This window comes from Tympanuchus pallidicinctus, unplaced genomic scaffold (genome assembly GCF_026119805.1).
Source record: "Tympanuchus pallidicinctus isolate F22 unplaced genomic scaffold, pur_lepc_1.0 scaffold31, whole genome shotgun sequence".
In the NCBI taxonomy this organism is placed as follows: domain Eukaryota; kingdom Metazoa; phylum Chordata; class Aves; order Galliformes; family Phasianidae; genus Tympanuchus; species Tympanuchus pallidicinctus.
The window spans coordinates 15,948,617-15,969,006 of NW_026294749.1; the positions used below are offsets into that span (position 1 = coordinate 15,948,617).

At 40.7% G+C, this 20,390-nt stretch overlaps 1 protein-coding gene across 5 annotated transcripts in view; it reads right to left on the reverse strand.

Annotated features, from left to right (window-relative positions):
- EZH2 (enhancer of zeste 2 polycomb repressive complex 2 subunit) overlaps positions 1–19,348 on the reverse strand; it is a 45,779-nt gene extending 26,431 nt beyond the window's left edge. For 2 of the 5 annotated variants that reach the window (XM_052697676.1, XM_052697674.1), the window contains exons 1-3: positions 19,196–19,348; positions 1,536–1,659; positions 903–1,031 (exon numbers count right to left, since the gene is read on the reverse strand). In XM_052697676.1, coding sequence (XP_052553636.1) covers positions 903–1,031; positions 1,536–1,652 — 246 coding nt within the window. In that variant the 5' untranslated portion in view covers positions 1,653–1,659; positions 19,196–19,348. Of the gene's footprint in view, positions 1–902; positions 1,032–1,535; positions 1,660–7,995; positions 8,140–19,195 lie in introns of those variants that run through there. The other 3 variants (XM_052697678.1, XM_052697675.1, XM_052697679.1) reach the window with 3 other exon arrangements.
- Between the last annotated feature and the right edge of the window lie 1,042 nt (positions 19,349–20,390).

Below are 20,390 nucleotides of genomic sequence, written 5' to 3' on the forward strand. Positions count from 1 at the left end.
TAGATCAAGCATTAGAGTTCTTCCAATTCACAAGACAGACTGCATTTTAATACAGTACTTAGTGTGCTCGATTCACATAGGGTGTTAACATAAAATAGTGAGCCAGGCTACAAAAAAAATTTAAAAAGACGAAGAAAATAGTGAAGCACACAAATGCACCTTCCTGATATACACAACACCAGCTTCCCTCTAAAAAGTTATGAAAGCGTAAGTTTGGCTGATTTCCTTCCATAGAAAGATGTTGTGGTTTTGTCTGATTTTTTTTCTTACCCTGTTCACAGTAAAATCTTCATTCTCATCCTACTAAAAAAGAACTAGCTTTTCAGATTATTACACATGATCAGACTGTCTTAATTTGAAGAAGTGCAACTAACATAAATTGAACCTTCACTTAAAACTGGAAGTTGGAGAGGAGCTACTAACTTGCCAATTTGAACTCCCAAGCAGGCTGTCATCAGAATTCGCTTCTTACAGAACATACTCGTTTAAATGACTTTACTTAGTATAAAGCAGATTTATTCAAATAGCTGCATTGATGGCTTCCATGTACTTTAACTCAGTAAGAACCAAAGTATCTACTCATTTGTACCACTGGTCCATCAAGGACCAATATGAGACTTCCAATATCAGAGAGACAAAAGGATAAAAGGATGCTGAAGTACAATCCAGATAAGTTTCAGACTTGTGTGTTGCTCAAAGCTATGCAACCCGCTATTTATTTACTGCTTTTCAGATAGAAGTCACCTAAGGGACATCAATTATTCCTTTACTTCTAAGAAAAAAAAATTGGCTGAGAAGTCATGTAAAACTAGAAAAGAAAGAAGAGCCAACTTTCCGGTTAATCAAACAAAAACACGCTAACAACCTTGTAAGTGGAATTACCACAACACATGTTAACCAACCTCCCTGGTCCCGCGCAAAGAGCTCACAGAAGTCATGATGTGTACAGGCTGTATCCTACGCTGTTTCCATTCTTGGTTTAAGATTTCAGTTCTTTCCAGTATCTTCTGACGATTAGAATTAAACATACTCTAAAAATTAACCACAATTGTGAATATTACAAATAAGATGAAGACACCTGCTAAAATCTTAAGGAATCACAACATTCACTAAAAATGCAAATAGATTTTAAAAAGTTCTCAACATCAAATTCTTCCAATTTTGTTTAAATGTCAGTCAGGCTCAATAGATTTCATTATCACTTTCTTGGACTGAAAAGAAGATCTCATGCTTAGAGATCTAAAGGTTCAGCACCGAATTAAATTCTAAATGGAATTAGGAAAGTGGCTAAACAAATTGCCATACTTTCTCTCTTCAGTCTCTTCTGATGCTTAGCACGCTCGATTCAATCACATACAAATGTAACACACCTGCTTATAAGATTAGAGTTAAGACAAGTTTTCAGTATTAACAAAGACATTCACAAAATTGTTATTGCAGGTGCTAAACACAGGACAACTTACAGAGTCACTCAGTACTTAAGAAAATCAATTCTGAGAACAGACACTAGACAAGAGAATCAAAACATCCTATACCTTCACTTCATCTGCGCGTCGGAATCTCTTGAGCTGCCTCAGTCTCATATATTCTGATTTTACACGTTTTCGCCAACAAATTGGTCCTTTCTCAGATTTTTTTCCTGTTTGACCCATGATTAACCTGTAAGAAACAGTGTCGTATTAGTACTACCAAACCAGTCTGCTTACAAAGGAAGTTAGAAGAATGATGGAAAGGGCAGGACAGAGACAATTCTTCAGTATCTATTATATCCTTTTTTTGCCCAACTAGGCATTTTGAATACCATCCCAACCCCAACAACAACCCCCTCATACTTAAGTGATAGACACTGAAAAAAGTAATTTTAGTTACAAATCAACAGGCCATTCAACATTTGGTTTAAGCACCACTAACTGCTACTTACTGTTTTCTCAAAGAAAATTAAACTGTCACGAAAGGCCTATCCATCAAACACAGACCTATATGGAAACCACATATAGTTATACTAACAACAAGAAAAATAACCAGAATTCTCATCATTCCCTCACATAGCTGAAACAGTCTCAGAAAATCCCAAAACTATGGTCCAAAACCCAAGAGAAAAAACAAATCCAGCATAATCAGTTTCTCGGTAATAAACACAACTGCTAAATGATATGATAAAATAGGAAGGAAAACAATACTCTGTACTTGACAAGATGATACACACACTGCACACTCTGGCCACTCCTCTGAAAGCAACGAGACTTACAAGACATTCTTCTTGTAGTAGTTTCAAGATGCTGTCTGGGGTACAACATGGATAACTAACTTGATTGGAAGGTAGCAAATAAATGACAGAAAATAAAAAATACAATATTGCTTCTGCTAAGTTGCTTATGAAAAAGTTCTTCTAGATAAAGTAATAATGTTAATCTGCAAAGATAACTGGGATACAGGACTAGGGGAAATGGATCCAAGTTGAGGGAGAGAAGATTTAGGTTGGATGTTAGGGGGAAGTTCTTCACAAGGAGAGTAGTTAGGCCCTGGAACGGGCTGCCCAGGGAGGTTGTGGATGCCCCGTCCTTGGACGTGTTCAAGGCCAGGTTGGACGTGGTCCTGGGCAACCTGATCTGAATGTGTATGTTTGGTGGCCCTGCTGGGCAGGGGGGTTGGAACTACATGATCCTTGAGGTCCCTTCCAACCCGGGTGATTCTGTGATTCTGTGTGTGATTCTGTGATACACACAGTGCGTTAAGACAAATAAGTGTTAAAAAAGCCTAGGAATGTCCTTGTAAATGCTAAGTCCATAGTAAGAGAAAGCATTTGAGTGAAAAGGAAGTGTACACAGACACAAGTTGCACAGAAATTACTTGCAATTTAATGCAATGAGTTAAAGATCCAAGCTTGTATAATATTAATCTTGAAAAAACATGAGAAAATTTTTTCCAATATTGGCTTTTAGAAGTCTTTCAAAAGAATTGTCAATGGTTTATGGGCCAGTTCAGCTCAATTCTGGCACTGGCCCCTACCAGCCCATAAATCCATGGCAGCAAGTGAATTACATTTGTATATTTCTGGGGAGCTGAAACATCTCCAAGGTAAAACTACAGTGTTTCAACACGTAAGAAATAATTGGCTGTTGGTTTGTTTTCTTTGTTTGTTGGGTTTGTTTGTTTGTTTGTTTTTGTCTTCAATCTCAGGAGAATATGAAAACAGAATGGGGAGGGCAGGCCATAAGAAAAAAGTATTTTCATACAGGACAGAGTTAATTCCAATAGAGCAGCTGGTCTGACACGTTTATATGAGGACTATAGGAATTGTCAGTGGTATTTTATTAACACCAACTAAAAGGTTGGTCAAGAAAAACCCGACATGCATTTAAGAAACTAAGCTTCAGAAACTGGGATGAGTTGCATAGAGAAGCATAGCCTATGCAGGATTGTGAGTAAGAAATGAAAAGAAAAATGAGATAGGTTTCCTTCTGTAAGAATTCACCTATCTTAATACAGTATAATGTTAAACATTTTCCATTTTAACAAACTACAAAATATTAGATAGTTTTTGTGTAATGGTCTGATTCAGACAGCCCCCAGGCCATTTCTTTCTTCTGTCTGATTATCCTTTCTGAATTCTGCTAGCTATTTCTATTGTCTCAAATTTTTCTTTCTTATTTCTTCATCTTCTTTACACAAAGAGTCCACAGAAATAATTTAACAGTTTAAGTCCTGAAAATTTTATCTAGAAGAAAACTGTGCAGTCAACTCAGTTATTATTTATGGGCATTTTATACCATTTCCATAACAAATATGAGAAAGGAAGCATAACTCCAAAACAATAATACCATCTCTAGAGAAAGCTCACCTCCTGCAGTAATCTTGCTTGATCTTATTTGGCCTCATTCTCAGGAGGAAAATCTTGCCAGAACTTCACATGCCCTCCACAAAACAGGGAAGGCTGAGAAATGCAGCAAGTCACCTCCAAGAACTTCTAGCTTCTATCTGGCCAGTCAAGGACAGACGAGTTCTCTCGTTCCAGAGCAGACAATCCTCATTACATGAAAAGTAAGGGATGCGCGCGCCCTGCCCAAATGCAAAGCCTTAAGTCCTTGGGTCCAATGCTCCTCATACCCAGCCAGCCCTTCCAAGAGCGCAATGCTGCAGAGCTCAAGCGACCCCATGCTGCCTGCTCCTGTGCTCCCACACCCTTCTCTCCAGCTCCCCTGCCACTTCATCTATTCCATTTCTTCCAACATTACAAATGCCTCCATTGCACAGGCATAATGATTTTACAGTATAACTGTGTGGATAGGATTAGCCATTACAGATTCATACTAAAGAGAAGAAGGATGTTATTTGAAGCAGAGCACCATCAAAACAAAGAAATGCATTGCTGTTTTTTTTCCCCCCATTCATGCTTGCATAGCTAGAAATGAAAGGCAACAAGAAACTAGTGTGCTAGAATACACATGCTTGTGTTTTAAATAAACTCTGTTAAGTGTTTCATAATTAATTTATGTGCAAGATCCTTTTACAGAAAGTTTTTTAAAAACTTGCATTAGCTTAAGTCAGACAACTACTAAGCATCAGCAGCTACAGTGTTTACAATATATCAGGAATTCACAACAAGAGACTATAAAGTATAGAAAAAATATTATTTCAAATTGCTACTGTTTTACCCTCAGAAAACAAAAAAAAAGCTATTTAAAATAGCATCCTATTTTTCTTTAGTCACTTTGATAATATCCATCAGCGCAAGACAAGAACATAGACAATTCTATAAATTAGGCAGTCTATTCAAGCAGTCATATTACTGTCAAGAACTATACTTAAGCTCCTCTGGCTACCCTGTCAAATTTCAGAAAAATAAAAATTTCCAAATTGAAAAGAATGGGGAATAAATGCAAGGGTCTGCACTTTTAAAAGGCTGTTATTAATTCTACAACTGGGCTTTATATTACACTATATTTCAAAATGTAACAAATTACATCATCTTCTGACTGCTCAGAAATTGAGATCCTTAAGAATCAAACATACTGTGCATAGCACAACTCCTCAGGTCTTTGCAGCGAGTCGATCTAAACTGAAAAAATCATTCATCTACTTTAAACCTACACATAAAGTGATAAAATACTGCACTTCAGATCTGCTTCAGCTTCAGCGCTGAAAGTATGAGGGGAAAAAGAATATAAAACGCAACAGAGAAAGGGCATGTTTAAGCTGATGCAAACCAATGAACAATCAAGTAATAGTTTTCCAGGGCTTGAAGCAATGAAAGAATAAAATAATTCTGTCTGGGGAACTCAGGACTTTAAGAACCTCACATAAAGCCAGTTGTGCATGCATCCACATTTGCTTTAAGTACCTCAAGTTCTAGAGGAGCTTACAGAACTGCACAGCCCAACTCAGAAAACTGCATCACACTTCCAGATCTCCTCTACCTCAGTGATGACATGAATCCTGTGACATACTTCCATCAAGTTCTCTGGACTGGATGCACTAGTAAGCTCAAACCATACATCTGAGCTGGCTTCATGTACAATGTATGGCATCCTGAGCGATGGCTCATTTAGATTCAGTACTACACAATGAAGATACTCATCCAAATGATTTCCTCAGCAGCAACAGCAGGTTACAATCAGCCCACCTTTCCCAACAGTGCCTGCTGAGCTGTAGCCACTCTTCACGAAGGCACGCACAGTAAGCTGGATGAAATTGACCAAGAGTAAGTGAAAGCCTCACTTTTACAATTGTGGTGTTTGTTGTTTTTTGGGGTTTTTTCTTCCCTAAAACAATCTGTTGGATGATGGGGCCCTGGGCAGAAAATAGACTACCTTCAAGGTCTCTTCCAACTCCAGCCATGCTATGATTCTACCCACAATGGTAACGTAAGCAATTTATGTGTGACTATAAATCAGAAAGGAGTTGTTAGGAACTCTGATGAACATTGGCAAGAAGAATAGTGCACACAATTATATCACAAGGAATTGCTGCTTTCACATGCTGGTGTGCTCTGGAATAGCAGACTAGCTCTTTAACTGTAAGCTATTAGCAGATCCGGACAGCATTTATGTCCCTCAGTGTAAGCATACTTCATATGCTTTTCCTCAGCTTAAGACAAAAATGAAACAAAGCTCAGGCAGCACAGTTGATGGCAATTTTTACATTCAGCTCAAAAAGCAGAATTTTAGCAACAGAAGAGAAAAAAAGATGGAGAGGACCTCTCCATAAACCTCAAAAAAAAAAAAAAAAAAAAAAAAAAAAAAAAAAAAAAAAAAAAAAGCCCATCCTACTAGAAAATTAACAAAAAGCCCAAATGTGAAGTACTAAAATCAATGTATTCAGAGTACAACTAAATGTCTATTTTCCAGAACATTCAACTTCCAAAAATCATCAGATAAAAAAAACTTCAAATCACTTTTCAATTGCAACATTTAATACAGCACTAAGTAACAACGTTTAAGTACTGCTAAATGATTGCTTAACTGCAGCTATGCATTTATCAACTATATTAGCCAAACTTTATTACTTGAAACTCTTGGAAATGTACTCCTTAGTATTTTATTTCACACACCCAAAACAAAGAACAAGCAAATACTTTCTAACGAATCTATTCTAAAGTTAGCAGTTTCCAGTAGACTCTTTCTGCAATTCTCAAGCACATGAAATAAACCATCAGTAAAACACACGCATAATGCCAGGCTTCAAAAGAATTGTATCAAATTTAATTATAAATTACTGCTATAATCTGCAGGGCAAGTATTTGTCTCCTTCAATTATTCCAATATTTCATTAATAGTGTGCAGATTGGTGAAAAAACTATGGTCAAGAAACAGTTTTACTCCTGGGCAAAGCAAGAAAATGTGTTTGTTGCTGCCATTTCAGAGTTGCTAACATGTTAAGCAAGAGAAGCGGGTGAGGGTACAAATCGCTCCTAGCACACGAACAGCCTTTGCAGCTGCGCTATGAACAGAACTTCTGCAGTTGCTCATTGCTCTACTTTCTAGGTTTTCTGAAGAAAAAAAAATCTCTTTCAAATTTATCTAAGTAAATTTGCAATCTTATTTCCATGTAAAGAAAAATACTCCCAAGGCTGCTGCCACCTTATGTACTTCAGACGCTAATCCACACCAACAAAAGTCTCTTAGGCAGGTACAAAAGAAAAACTAGCACAGTTTATTAACAGTATCCAAACCCAGCACGCTCACTCTTCATAGAATTAGTCACAGTGTACTGAGAATACACTGCAGCGTTTTTTTCTGTTATAGAAACACGGGATTTTACAGTGCAGTGCAACTTTCTAAAATTTTAACCAAGTACATGTCTGTGCTTTAAAACATACTGCATGCTATTTTCTGTGCTGAAGTTCCGCAGCACTGAGAATACTTCATTTAAGACGTATCTAACATTATCTGTTATTCTGAAGTTAAACCATCTTCAGACATTGTTTGGCATCATTTTTCGCCTAGAAAAACATACATCTTCTGTATCAGAGGCCCTACATCACTCATCCCCACCTCTGTTCAACCTCCTTTCTTGTGAGAGCTTAAGTACTTAAGATTCTATTAATCAAACTAGGTCAGGGGAAAAAAAAAAAAAACTGTCTGAACAGCCCATCAGATTTCATTTTTAAATAGAAATTTTCAACAAAATCAATTCTGCAAACAGGCTTGTTCAGCAGCCACAGAAATACTTGAATCAACACAAAGGGAAGAGAGCAACACTGAAGCAGAAACGAGAGGCAAAGAACTGAAACTGCAGAGGGCAGAAGTTCAGACCAGCCCCACTTCCAACAGGGATGTCCATCGAGACACACCATCTCTCCGTCACCAAGATGTACCAGTACATTAAAATTATTCTTACCAGCTAGAAACAGGAAACATTAATGAAGCCACCCATCCAGCTGCGGCATTCTTCGGCCAAACAAATGCCAGCAGAATGATAAGGCTTAACCTCTTAGATATCATGAAAAAGAGTGCAGTAAAGAAGTAGATTAATCCATGAATCTAGGCTACGTACCCAACTCTCAACAGCTCACTTGTTCTTCCTCGTTCTTTGGAACGTCAGTGGCTGTGAGTGATGTGGGGTGCTAACATTCATGACCAACTCTAACAGGATTCCACATTCTGCAAGAATGCACTCCATTGCTCAAGAGATGGAAACTGATAGACAAGCTATCACCAACAGAAAAAAAACGATTAAGTTTAATAAACTTAATGTAAGGACAAGAGCAATCAACAGTTTCAGATATACCAGCACCACATCCTTAATCTGAGAAGAAAATGTCTGCCTGTAAGTATCCAATTCTCAGAATGTTTGCTCTCACTCTCCCTTTATGTCAAAATACCCCAGCTTACAAGAATTAACAGCCTGCGTTTCAGTTGCAGTGCGGGTAGCAAAACATTTTAGCATCAGCCCTAGAGCAAGACAGACCAATGAAAGTCAGACAGATCTTCCAGGTAGAACAGCATCACTGAAAGCAGGAAGTCTGCACCTAGAAATAGGTGCATACTATTTCTATATATACTATACCATAAATTTATTATGACCATTCTCACTGAAGTTAAGTTACTTGCAATTAGTACTTGCAACACTAAAGTTTAAGCAGTGAAATCCCTTTAGAAATCAGCAGTCTGTCATCATAGTATTATGTTTTGGTGTAACAATAGCATGAAAGTCATCAGATTTGAGGCCAGTGCCCTCCCTCCTCCCTGACACATGCACGATGTAATTATGAATGTATTAACAGTTGCCTAACATGATTCAACTTTGAAAAGTATTTCAGCTTAACCTAAGCTAAGCACACTTACTTACCCATTTGCTTTTAGAAGCTGATGACAAATACATCCTAATGTATTTCTTGGCTAGGACTGGGAAGAGGAATAGGACCTTAAAACACCATACACCTTTTCATCATCTGTGTAAATACTTCAGCATTTCAGAGTTTACATGGCAAATATGGTAAATTTGAGCGCAGTGATCAGTTCAGCTATATCAGACTTGTTCTATCCCCAAAATACAGTTTCCTAATTGGACCAAACAGCCAAAGTTACTCATGCTGGCCTGATTAGCACCCAAACTGGAAGAAGTGCCACGCAACCAGGGCTAAGGGAACAAAGTAAAGCTGCTCTTGTCAGCATCAGCAATCTGCTAGAGCATCTTATCTTCCTGCATTAGAACAATGCTCTTCCATACAACATATAGCATACGCATTCACATCATGTAATCTTGTTTTTCCCCTCAAGTTTTTGCACAATCAAATGAGTAAATCTGGTTATCTACCTCTATGTGACTACTTTTCAAGATGCACATTTTGTCTTGTATAAGGCAGAGGATATAGCTGCCACTGACCCATTCCCAAATCACTCAGAAAGGTAGTGGGCATAATTAGGTAATAAAGAAGGAAGAACTTACCCCTTACCAAGGATAAGGGCACACTGAAAAACTCCCAAAGGAGGTCAGCTCCAAGTAGAGATGCTTTTCCTTTGACAGCCAGCACTTTAAGTGAGATTAAGGAATGTACTCCGGGTCTTATAGTTCAGTCCTGCCTCACACACAGAAACATACATACATATGTATGCCTATTTTTTTCCAAATCAACAGTAATTTTTTTTAAGAGTTGACAGAACCATCATCTTGAAGTCTTAGATTTGTATTAGTAATAGGAAGTGAAAAATTGTTTAAGAAAACCACATACAGGAACGCAACCTCCTAAACAGAATCTTTCAAATGCATAATGCTTTTGCCTTTTTTTATCAAAATTGGAAGAGTCATTTTGAGAATTTCAACAAATGCATAAAAGATTCAGTTCCATGAGCAGTGTGCTTTCTTACACAAGTCAGAGCTAAAGCCAGATGATCACAGAAGTAGTGTTCCAGCCTTATATTACATGCTCATCTATGCTAAATGGGAGTACAAGAGGCAACAAGCAAGTCTCAGTAAGGATTTCACTTCAATACAGAGATAAAATTATTCACTTTGAGTACAGTCCAGCAGAGCAACATACTTAGAGAGATCCTGGAATCTCCATTCTTGAAAACATCTAAAAAGTGGAGCGAAAAAGACACTGAATAGCCTGATGCAATTTCAGGGTTGGCCTTGTCTGAGAGGGAGACAGGATCAGATAATCTCCTTATTTCCCTGCCAATCTAAAATATTATGCAAGACAATTCTGTGCTGGGCCTGCTGTCTCAAAACCGAGGATCACACTGATTTACAGCTGATGCTATAGAGCTTGATTGCCTTTTAAATTGTGATCTAGCATTTCAGAAGATAAAAACAATCATCACTACTCAAATTCTTGATATTTCAACTACAAGTATCAACTACAAGCATAATTTGGAAAACACAAGTACTATAAAGGGAACAATAATTTCTAAATTAAAATGCTTGAGAGCTTAATCAAACTGAACTCTACTTCAGTGCACAGTACTGGTTGTTCCAATTAGCACCAACACCACTATGCCACAGTCTCCTTTAAGAACTCCACAGCTAGCTATTTCACACACTTCTTCCCGCTGCAATCCTGCTGTTTGAATGAGGCCTTCTCCACTTCAGAGCACAACCTTCAGTTTCTCCTCTTGAAAATATTAATTAAAAAAGACAAACCAGAAAAGCGCTTTGCTAATTAAGAATGTAGCCTAATGATAATATTAAGTATTCTCCATAACCTTACCGAGATTAAAACAAAGAACTGCAGAGGCAGAGCTCCTCTCAAAGCCAAGCTGAAGACCGCTTTTCCTTACATTAGTAACTTTGTGAGTTCTTCAAGAAACACTTGCTCACTGTCCGAATTAACGTATCAACAGGCTCCCTCTTGTTACCATCTCAGTGGCCCCTTGGGGTTGAGACACCTCACATTTTTTTCTATGTTCTTTAAGCGAGTATTTTAAGTCCTAATCATATTTTTCCTCGCTACTTCTAAATTTTTCCACCCCCTTATAATTACCTATAAGGAATTACTCATCCAGGAGCTTATTCTCACCTTGTCAGCAACTGATTTTTCTGCTTTTACTTCCAGAATCTTCTGGTCCTATTGTATTCAGCCTCAAGCTAGAGTCAGTAGCTTCTTTCTGCTGCATCTATCAGTTCTGATATCTTCAGAAACATTCTGTGGTTTTGAGAACACAGCTGCAAGTTTTTCAAAAATCATCAGTTTTACATTTAATTTTGAATTTTAAAGTTAATTACTCTTCCTTGCTAAACCAGACCCTCACTTTTTCAGATTTCTGTGTTAGAAACAATCCTCTACATCTCATCCTTCTTTTAATACGCTTAAAAAAAATAAATAAAATCCCCACATTGTGGCAGATCCACTCTTTTGGCAACCATCACATGCTATCTTGATCCAGATAGTCATCATATAGAAGAAAATTGCACACAACCCTTTTTCTTACAATTACATGAACAGCTACCATTGAGCTAGGAGTTTCATAATACACTTAATCCAATCCACAGAATTCACAGAATTCACACAGAATCGCAAGGTTGGAAATGACCTGCAAGATCATCTAGTCCAACCACCCTCCCATTCCTATCAGTGCCACAAGCTACTAAACCACATCTCGTAGCTCCTCATCCAGGCACCCCTTGAACACTGCCAGGGACGGCGACTCCACCACCTCCCTGGGCAGCCATTCCAGCGCCTGACCACTCTCTGAGAGAAAAAGTTTCTCCTAATGTCCAATCTAAACCTCCTCTGGTAAAACTTCTGGCCATTTCCTTGGGTCCTACTATTTGCCTGGGAGAAGAGGCCAGACCCTTTTGCACCACAACCTCCCTTCAGGAAGTTGTAGAGCGCAATGAGGTCTCCCCTGAGCCTCCTCTTCTCCAGACTGAACAATCCCAGCTCCCTCCTGTAAGAAACAAAGCCCACTGCTCACTCATTTCTTCACGCTGTGAAATTTTGTGTCCTAGTCCATGCATCTCATAACCATATGGTGAACTAGATAAATAGCATTAAGGACTTTATTTATTCACAGTATCTTCAAACTAAAATTAGTTGGAATGTTTATTAACTAGCAATAGCATAGGCAAGACCTTGTAAATGAGCTCATCGTGAGTGTGATCATTTTCTTTGAATGGCTGATTTTAGCCCTCCTATGGCTGACAGCATCATTCTGTATACACTCTTTACAGTCATTCCTGACACAAATAGCAAACACAAACCAAATGTGAGATCGCTTAGATATAACTGAGTCATTTATGCTTTCTGCAATGGATTCAAAGATCAGCAAGTGCCCCAGAATTATGAAGCATTACAGAATGAATTCACATTCCATGGAAAATCAAACAAAACAAGTCATGAAAAACACGCAAACGTATCAAACACAGTAGTATACTAATCACAGTGCCACTGCCATTAGCTGCAGTTCAGAAGGCTCACTGACACACTTGCTCTCTGTTCCAGCTCCATAACTTAATGGCATACAGTGCTTTACACTGCACCCCTAGATCTTGCTGGGATCCAGTGTTCACATTTGGAAGCAATCCCTGTTCTCCATCCACACGCTTGCTTGGAGCACATCTACCTTTTATTAATCTTCCTTTCTAACCTGTTTTTAAAATTAGACGGGTCTCTTCAAACACTGTTTCTCACTGACCAAACATTATCCCAGATAAAAGCTGTATGCAGAAGTACGGCCACGAACTTCAAGGTATCACCATGACATTCTGCCAGCACTGCTAGCTCCAATAAGGAACACCTGCCACTTGTAACTGTATTTGTGCTATCCTTTCTTTCCTGGTGGCTGGCACCAGCAGTTTTGCACCAGAGGGAGAGAGAGAGTCTTCCGTGCTGAAGAACAGTGAGGCATCCACAGCCACTGTCACCATCCAACCACACCGTGGAACTAAGGCCCTGTAGACCCAATTCCCACTCCCAGAGTGCTGAGCAACTAAGACTGCAGGTAGTCCTCTGGCTGTACTCAAATCACACTGAAACTCATATCATTTATAACAATCGCCACGCGGAGTAAATCAAGACAGGAAGGAAACAAGACACTCCTAGCAATCACATCTTCATTTTCTCCACCTTTTTTTTTGTGTGTGTGTGTTAATTTCACTCCCACAGAATTTCATTTTTTGTTTTCACCTCAAATAGTTCACAAAGTTCAAAGCCATATTGCTTGAATATTCTTTTCAGGAGTTTCTACCATCGTTGTAAGCTGACCAGGAAGAGATACAGAACTCTCCTCTCTCTCACTCAACCACAGAGTGAGAAAACGTGCTTCAGTTTGGGCAACATCAGCAACATACCATGTAGCAGATAATCCAACTATTTATTTATTTACTTATTTGGATATTTGCATTAATAATGCTTTTAAATACTCTCATTTATGCCTACACATCTCTGGATCAAAAAACATTTTAAACATTTTTAAACTCCAAACAGCAGGACAGCAAAAAGTTTTGGGCCCGATTTTGATGATGTTCTTCACAAGCCACCGTTAAAACATCCACACCTCTTGCACGAGACCAAGTTTTGTCTAACACCTCATCTCTTATACTGTAAATCTTTTTTATATCCTGGATAAACCTGGCAGAAGAAACAGTACTTGCACAACTTAGGGCATGTCTACAAAGGCAAAATAATTTAGGGCACGAATGAAGCGCAGTGACTATCCCACTCTAACTTGTTTTGCTGACCCGCCTTTTTTTGTTACTCTAAAGAATCTAAAATACCTAAGAGTCCTTCTGTTCAATCCACACACATAAACAATACTCCGTACTGAAAAACCCTGCCACACAGCAGTGAAGTGCTTCAACAGCTATGACATATTCCTTTTTCTGCATAAGCAAAGAGCTGAAAATTTCAAAACGACCTTTTACATCTCCATGTATGCAGTAAATTCATACAGAATTTATTGTAGGGAAGTATGTAAATGCTGTAGCTGAATTTTTTTAGTACATTTAGAAAATTGTCTAAAAATGTCCCTAAACAAGCTTCAAGCAATGAAAGCAAGCGAGTCATTTAATCACCTCTTGTTTTGAAATCCTCAAAATAACTGGGTGTAGCATACAGCATCCCCATGAAGTATATAGATGATGATTAACCCATCAGATTAAGTTTTGTTAAAATTTACCACCCACTGCCTCGCTGTGCTAACATCCACTCTTTGGTCTCCATAAATGTTCAGTGGGTGCAATCTTTCTGCATAGAGGAATTCAATCACACACTTTTGCTTCATACACACTTCCATGTCAGATGCCATTTTGTCAGACTGCCCCTCTGCTGTCATCTGTCACAGCAACAAAATGTAATGGAATACTGGCAGGAAGGTTCAGCTTCTACTGCCATACTTGTACTACCACCAACATCTGCCTTGGACATTGTGAGCCAGCACAGTGAAATAGGAGGTATTACTGTCAGAGCTTCCCTTGTATATATACATATATGTATATGTATGTATATACATATATATATATGTATATGTATAAATACCTGCGCATGTATACATTTATATATAATTACATTTTTTTTTTTTACTATTAACACCTGAGTTTCCTTCCTTTCAACTACTTTCTCTCTTTAAATCACGTTTGATGGCTTTGAGATCTAAACTGATCACATAGGCTGTGAAAAGCTGAATGCAAGGTAAAGAAACCAACCGTACAAAAGGCTGAATGAGAGAAAAAAATGGATGCAACATAAAATGACAAAGGCAACAGAGCTGGCTCTAGATTAACAAAGTATAAATCTATCAGGCCCTCCAGTGAAGATTTTTTTTCCCCTATTAATTTACAACACATCCTAGAAAGCCCATGACATGGACTGCTATGTTTGCACACAAGATCATTTAAGCAGGTACCATATACATAAAAACAAAACAATTCTGAAATGTTCCTTACAGTAGCATACTAAAGAAGTTTTACTTGCACACAGAATTATGACAGTATATTCTGTTGGCTTTACCTCATTATATAATATAATATAAATTATATAAAATATAAATTATATAATATAAATTTATATATCAAAATCAGAAGTTTTAGAAATACTATGCCACATTTCCAAGCAATTGCCAGTATTGCACTGATCTACTCATATCATTACACTGTTACCTTTATCCACATTTAGGACACACATAGTATATAACTAGATTTCCAGATGGTCATCTCACCTTTTAAGTACTATTGATTTTACCATTAAATGGAGCAGAGTAAGCATTGTAAATCTTTCCAAGAAGAAAGTGTTCTTCACCTATTGAGCTGAGAGCCTAAGTAAGGGCTTAACACACAACAATCTAATTGTTTGGGTTGGTTTCTTTTCATATTTTTATTTTACACAGAAAGAACATAAAGATGTGTTTTAGACATCTCCCATTATTTGGGGTTTTTTTTAAGTGCTAATAAACTTAAAAGCCTGTAGTTACATAATAAGCTATATATTTAAACATTCCTTTGTTTTAAACTTAGTTTTTTCAAAAGTGAAATATGTAAGATTATCATTTGCATTAGGACTGAATTTTCACTCCTATTCTTTAGAGTTGCCTCTACCTAAGTTTACTTAATTATTCAAGCTATCTACTCCAGATTTGGAAGTAGCTTTTTCACTTTCATTGAAGACCCAGAACACGTCCACAGTTAATGGAAATCTAGATGTACAGATAAAACAAGCCTGTATCAACCAAATTGTCTGCTATTATCAGTTACAGAAAATTGCATTCATGTCTCTAGAAAATGTCACTGCTTTTTGTTTGGGCCTCATCAGAATCTACTTGCTCCTCCAACAAAGCTCACTCTTCAGTTCTGCCCCACACTTGTAATAAATCTCAAAGCCCTTAGCTGATATCTGTTAGAACATGTCAAATACCCAATTCTTTTTTGTTTTCCTTTACATCTTTAACTCAACAAAAAGACATGGCATATACTTCAGAACAAATCAAAGTAACCAGCTAAGTTGAATGAACATCTTCATTGTTCCTCAAGAAGGCCTCTCCCTTTTTTGCATTGATTTTGTACAACGCTTTTCTGTCTCGTCATCCTTTCCCCAGACATGCAGGCTTAACTGAAGTTACCACCTGAACTACGACTCCACTGAGTTCATCCTCTTAAAGACCGAATTTAGCCATAGCAGCATGCTTGCTCAAGTCATATACATAGATGCTAAACGTACAGATACATACATAAATACATTTGGAGACAAGACAACATAGCTGCTGTCTTCAGATGCCATTTCAGCGAGTTTGGCAGCACTCTCCACCTTCCTTCTATGATCCAACTCCAAGGGTGGTTGCAATAGTATTGTTAAGAATTAAAAATAATCCTCTCATTACTATCTGACAGCTTTTCTTAAGGGCAGTCTTAGTTTTTTTCAAGTAAGCAAACATCACACAAAATTCTTAAGAATTATATTCATAGTACATGTTCCACTTTCTCAACTTTTTTTTTTTTTTTTTAATAAACTCTGGTCAGCTGAATTTTCCTTGGACACATAATTCTGAAAAGATCCACTTGTTTCAGTAAACTTTTGAATTTTTCTTGTTCAGCAAAAACTGACAGGTCTTGATCCTGAGATTCTCCCCTAAAATTTCAGATGCTGCAAGTCAGCTAGAGTGATAGCTAACTGGAGAACAGAAGATGCAGATTATAGCCATCACTAGAGTGTTCTACAATACTTCTGCTCAAGCACAACACAGAGCAAGCATTTGTTAAATTTGCCTTCTGTCAGTATTGCAGCTATTTGAAAAGCAACCTTCCCTGTTTCATCACATGAAGCTAACGCCATCTTTTAAAATTGTTCTTCAACTTCAATGATATAGATGTGAAATCAATATGTCTATATGATGCATACAGCTAAAGAAGCAGAACATTCTTGTGAATGAATGTTGACAAGAAGAGGTTTTTGTTTTTTAAACTAATTTCCAGAGGATGTTTGAAACGCACCAGCTTTTCTGTGAGCACTGTTAGAGTGCATGAGATGCTACACGTACTTATCCTGACATATGTTACTTTGCAGAAAGCAGCAGTTAGTTTTCACTCTCCATGTATACAATTAGTACACTCACTAACACACTACAAGAACTCCCTGCTTGCTAAGCTAAGTTTCTTTGCAGATAAGCTGAAGTACATTTACATTTCGCCTATGAATGTCATAATATCACAGAACAAACATAAATCCATTAGAAGGCATATTTTCAACCAAGCCACCCACCACACTCCAACTGGTTGGAAATTCTAGGTAGAAAGGAAAAAAATACCGCATGGAAAGAAAAAAAAGTTTGAGTTTCAGGTCTCCAGCCTAAGCTTATAGACTACTGCTTCAACTGATTTTAAACTGAGCAAAGATATTTAATGTTTTTTTGACAGTGGGGATTTTCAGTGTCTGTCACTTTCAGAGCAACATTATATATTTAAAAATGTCTAAAAAAATATTTTTCCTTTTTTTCTCCTGAATTACAAACTTGAATTCTTACGAAGTTCCAGAAGATAGTGGCTGTTGACATCTCATAAACATTTTACTGACAGAGTTCTCTCAAAAGAGGAAAGAAAAAAAAAAGGTACTTTCCCTCAATTTTTTTTAATGAATACTCTGTAACAAGAAACTACATTTTGAAGTAATAAACATACAGTACACAAGTGATAAAGCACCAGCTCTCAAAGTTAAAAAAACATTAGACGCATTGCATAAAACTTTTGAATGATATCTCCTAAAGTACTGGAAGCATGTTTTCTGAAAGACACTGTAAATCTTATTTATATTATAATGATCTAGTCTAAAGCAAGAGTAGCTATCATACACTGTGGACAAGTAATACTCACCCCTCTGAAGATGCATTATTGTTATCACAAATAAACATTCCCAGGACTCTCAATTTGATACAGACACTGGGGACAAACAAAGAATGACCTTTTAATTTTTACAAATCACAAAGAACCTGAATGTGCCAACCCCTAAAAAAAAAAAAAAGAAAAGGGGAAGGGGGGAAAGAGAAGAGAGGAAGGGCTTATATAGGAGAAAATCTCAATTTAGAAGTTAATCTTGTACTAAAAATACCAGTGAAGTCTTTCGTTGAAATACAGAACAGTTGGATCTGCAATTGCTAGACTTGCACAAAGACAAACCTATCCTGCAACAAACAGACTGACTTTGTTACATGCTTTTACTTAGAGACAAAGAATCCGAACTTCCAGCTCGATAGTTAAAAAACAAACACGTCCCGAGTAGTACCAGTGAAATACTGCGTTTCACAATTTCGAAGAAGTATCTTGAGCCAGGAGCAGGTTGGTTATACCGTTCTCACTGCGTTATGCTGAGACCGCTTTTCCTTTTGCCCATTCCTAACAACTGAACTGATCACAACGATAACAAACGATTGCACTTGTTAACACCAGATACACACGCGCTGTGCTACAGCACATGGATTTCATCACCTCTGTCCCACCGCACACACGCCTGTTGCTTCAGCACAGCTCCGTCTCTTTCCCGTCTCAGACATCGCCCTACACACCCGCGCTCGGCGACACGAGGTCTCCAACTCAGCAGTCCCAGCTCTCCCCGAACTCAGGAGCGCCGGTGCCGACGAGGAGCCGGTCGGACAGGTCGACCCCCTCTCCCCGCTCGCTCTCCCGCTCTCGCTGCCCGCGAAAGCAGCCCGGGACAGGAGCGCTCGGTCGCAGGCTGGCCGGCGGGACGGCAACGTGCGAGTGGGAACGCCGCGCTTCCGGGACACGGCGGGCACACGGGGCTGCAGCCGAGCCGCCCGCGGCGCTGGGCGGGGGCTGCCGCCGCGCAAGGAGAACTTCTGCACCCCGCTCCTCTTTCGGGGGCCGAGGCGGACGAGACGCACTCGAGCTCGCGTTTCAGACCTCACCGACCGTACGTTAAAGGCGCAGATCCCCCCGCCGTCGGGGAGGAGAAGCGAGGAGGAGAGGAACCGGCCGGCTCTTTCCCCTGTACGGCGCTAATCGTCCCCCCCCCGCCCGAGGCTCCGCTCCGTCGAGCGCGGCGCGGCCGGGAGGGACAGAGCCAACTCAGACAAAAGGCACCGCCGGCCCCGCGGCGGCCCCGCGCCGCTCCCTCGGCCGTCAGCGGCCGCAGAGTGGGCACGAAGCTCCCCGCTGCCCCATCGGCGCTCCCGCTCGGGACCGAGGCGGTCGCGCCCTGCCTGCCCCCCCACCCGCCCATGACAAAGGAAGGCGGTTATAAATCACCGCTCCCGGCCCACAGCCCGCACGGTGGTTGCGCCTGACGGCCGCGGTGCCGCAGTCCGCTCACCCGTCCCCTCGCTCCGATCTCGTGCCGCCGCCGCTCGGCGCCGCTTCTCCTCCCGGCTCTTCCTCCCCTGTTGCCTCCGGCTGCCGGATTCACCCTCCCGGACCGAGCGCCAAATACAGCGGCCCAATCGCTATCGCGTTCATTGGCGAGGGCCGAGCGCCGCCCCGATTGGACGGACGCGGACTGAGCGCCCCGCGCCAATCGCGGACGGCGGTGGGCGGGGCGAGGGGCGGGGCCCGCGCCCCACGTGCTGGCGGGAAGGAGGGGTGGGGGAGCTCTTTGTTCTCGTGCCGCTCGTACGGGCGGCGGTTTTGCGCTCTCTTCGCCCGTCCGTCTGGCTGAGCGCGCAGCGGGGCCAGAGCCCGAGGTGCTCCGACCGCCGCCTCGCGGGGATCAGGGAGAGGAAGGAGGCGAGGGGCCCGACGGGAGCGGGGAGGGGCGTCGCGTCTCAGCGCTGCCGAGTTTGAATCAGTTCGAAAGTGGGAGCTGTAACGGTTTTAACAGTCGCGCTGCTGCTTCCGCGCGCGGCAGAGAGGAGAGAGGCGGGACGGGACGGGGCGGGCGAGCGTGGGAGCGGCGCGGCGGCGGCCAGGCGGGCGGGAAGAGCCAGGCGGGGTCGGGGGCAGTGCTGGCAGGAGCCGCTTCCCTCAGTGGGGCCCGCTCCCTCCCTGCCGGTCGTTTCCGCGGCAGGCTTTTCTCCTTGCCGAGTCGCTGAGCGCAGTTGGTGCTGCACCGCCCTGCCGTGCCGGCTGACCTCTGTGCGCCCGAACCTGGCGCCCGTCTGCCTTGTCTCCTGCTGTTCCTCGCGAGCGTTGGTGCTCTGCTGCTCTGCGCCCGGCGTGGATTCTTCACTGTCAGAATCCCATTGTGTCCCATCTCGGACACAGCGCTGTGGTAAATCACAGCAGCAGCAAGGTGTCCGTTCTGCGTGAGGCCGGGATGCTGATGCTGCCTCCAGCTTGAGGGTGCTACCATTTCCCCTCGCTTCTATTCTGCGGCCCGTGCTCAGTCACGCTGACAGGGATACACTTTAAACCTCGAGGATTCATTTCCCTTTAGCCTTCTGCTGTCTCGCTGTTCGGCTGCTTCTTTGTTGATGAAAAATAAAATTGCCAAGATAAGTTTCCCACCGTGATCTTTCATCTGCACTTGTAAACATCTCCCCTTCTTGTGCCTCCTGTGTTCAGCGCTGCTT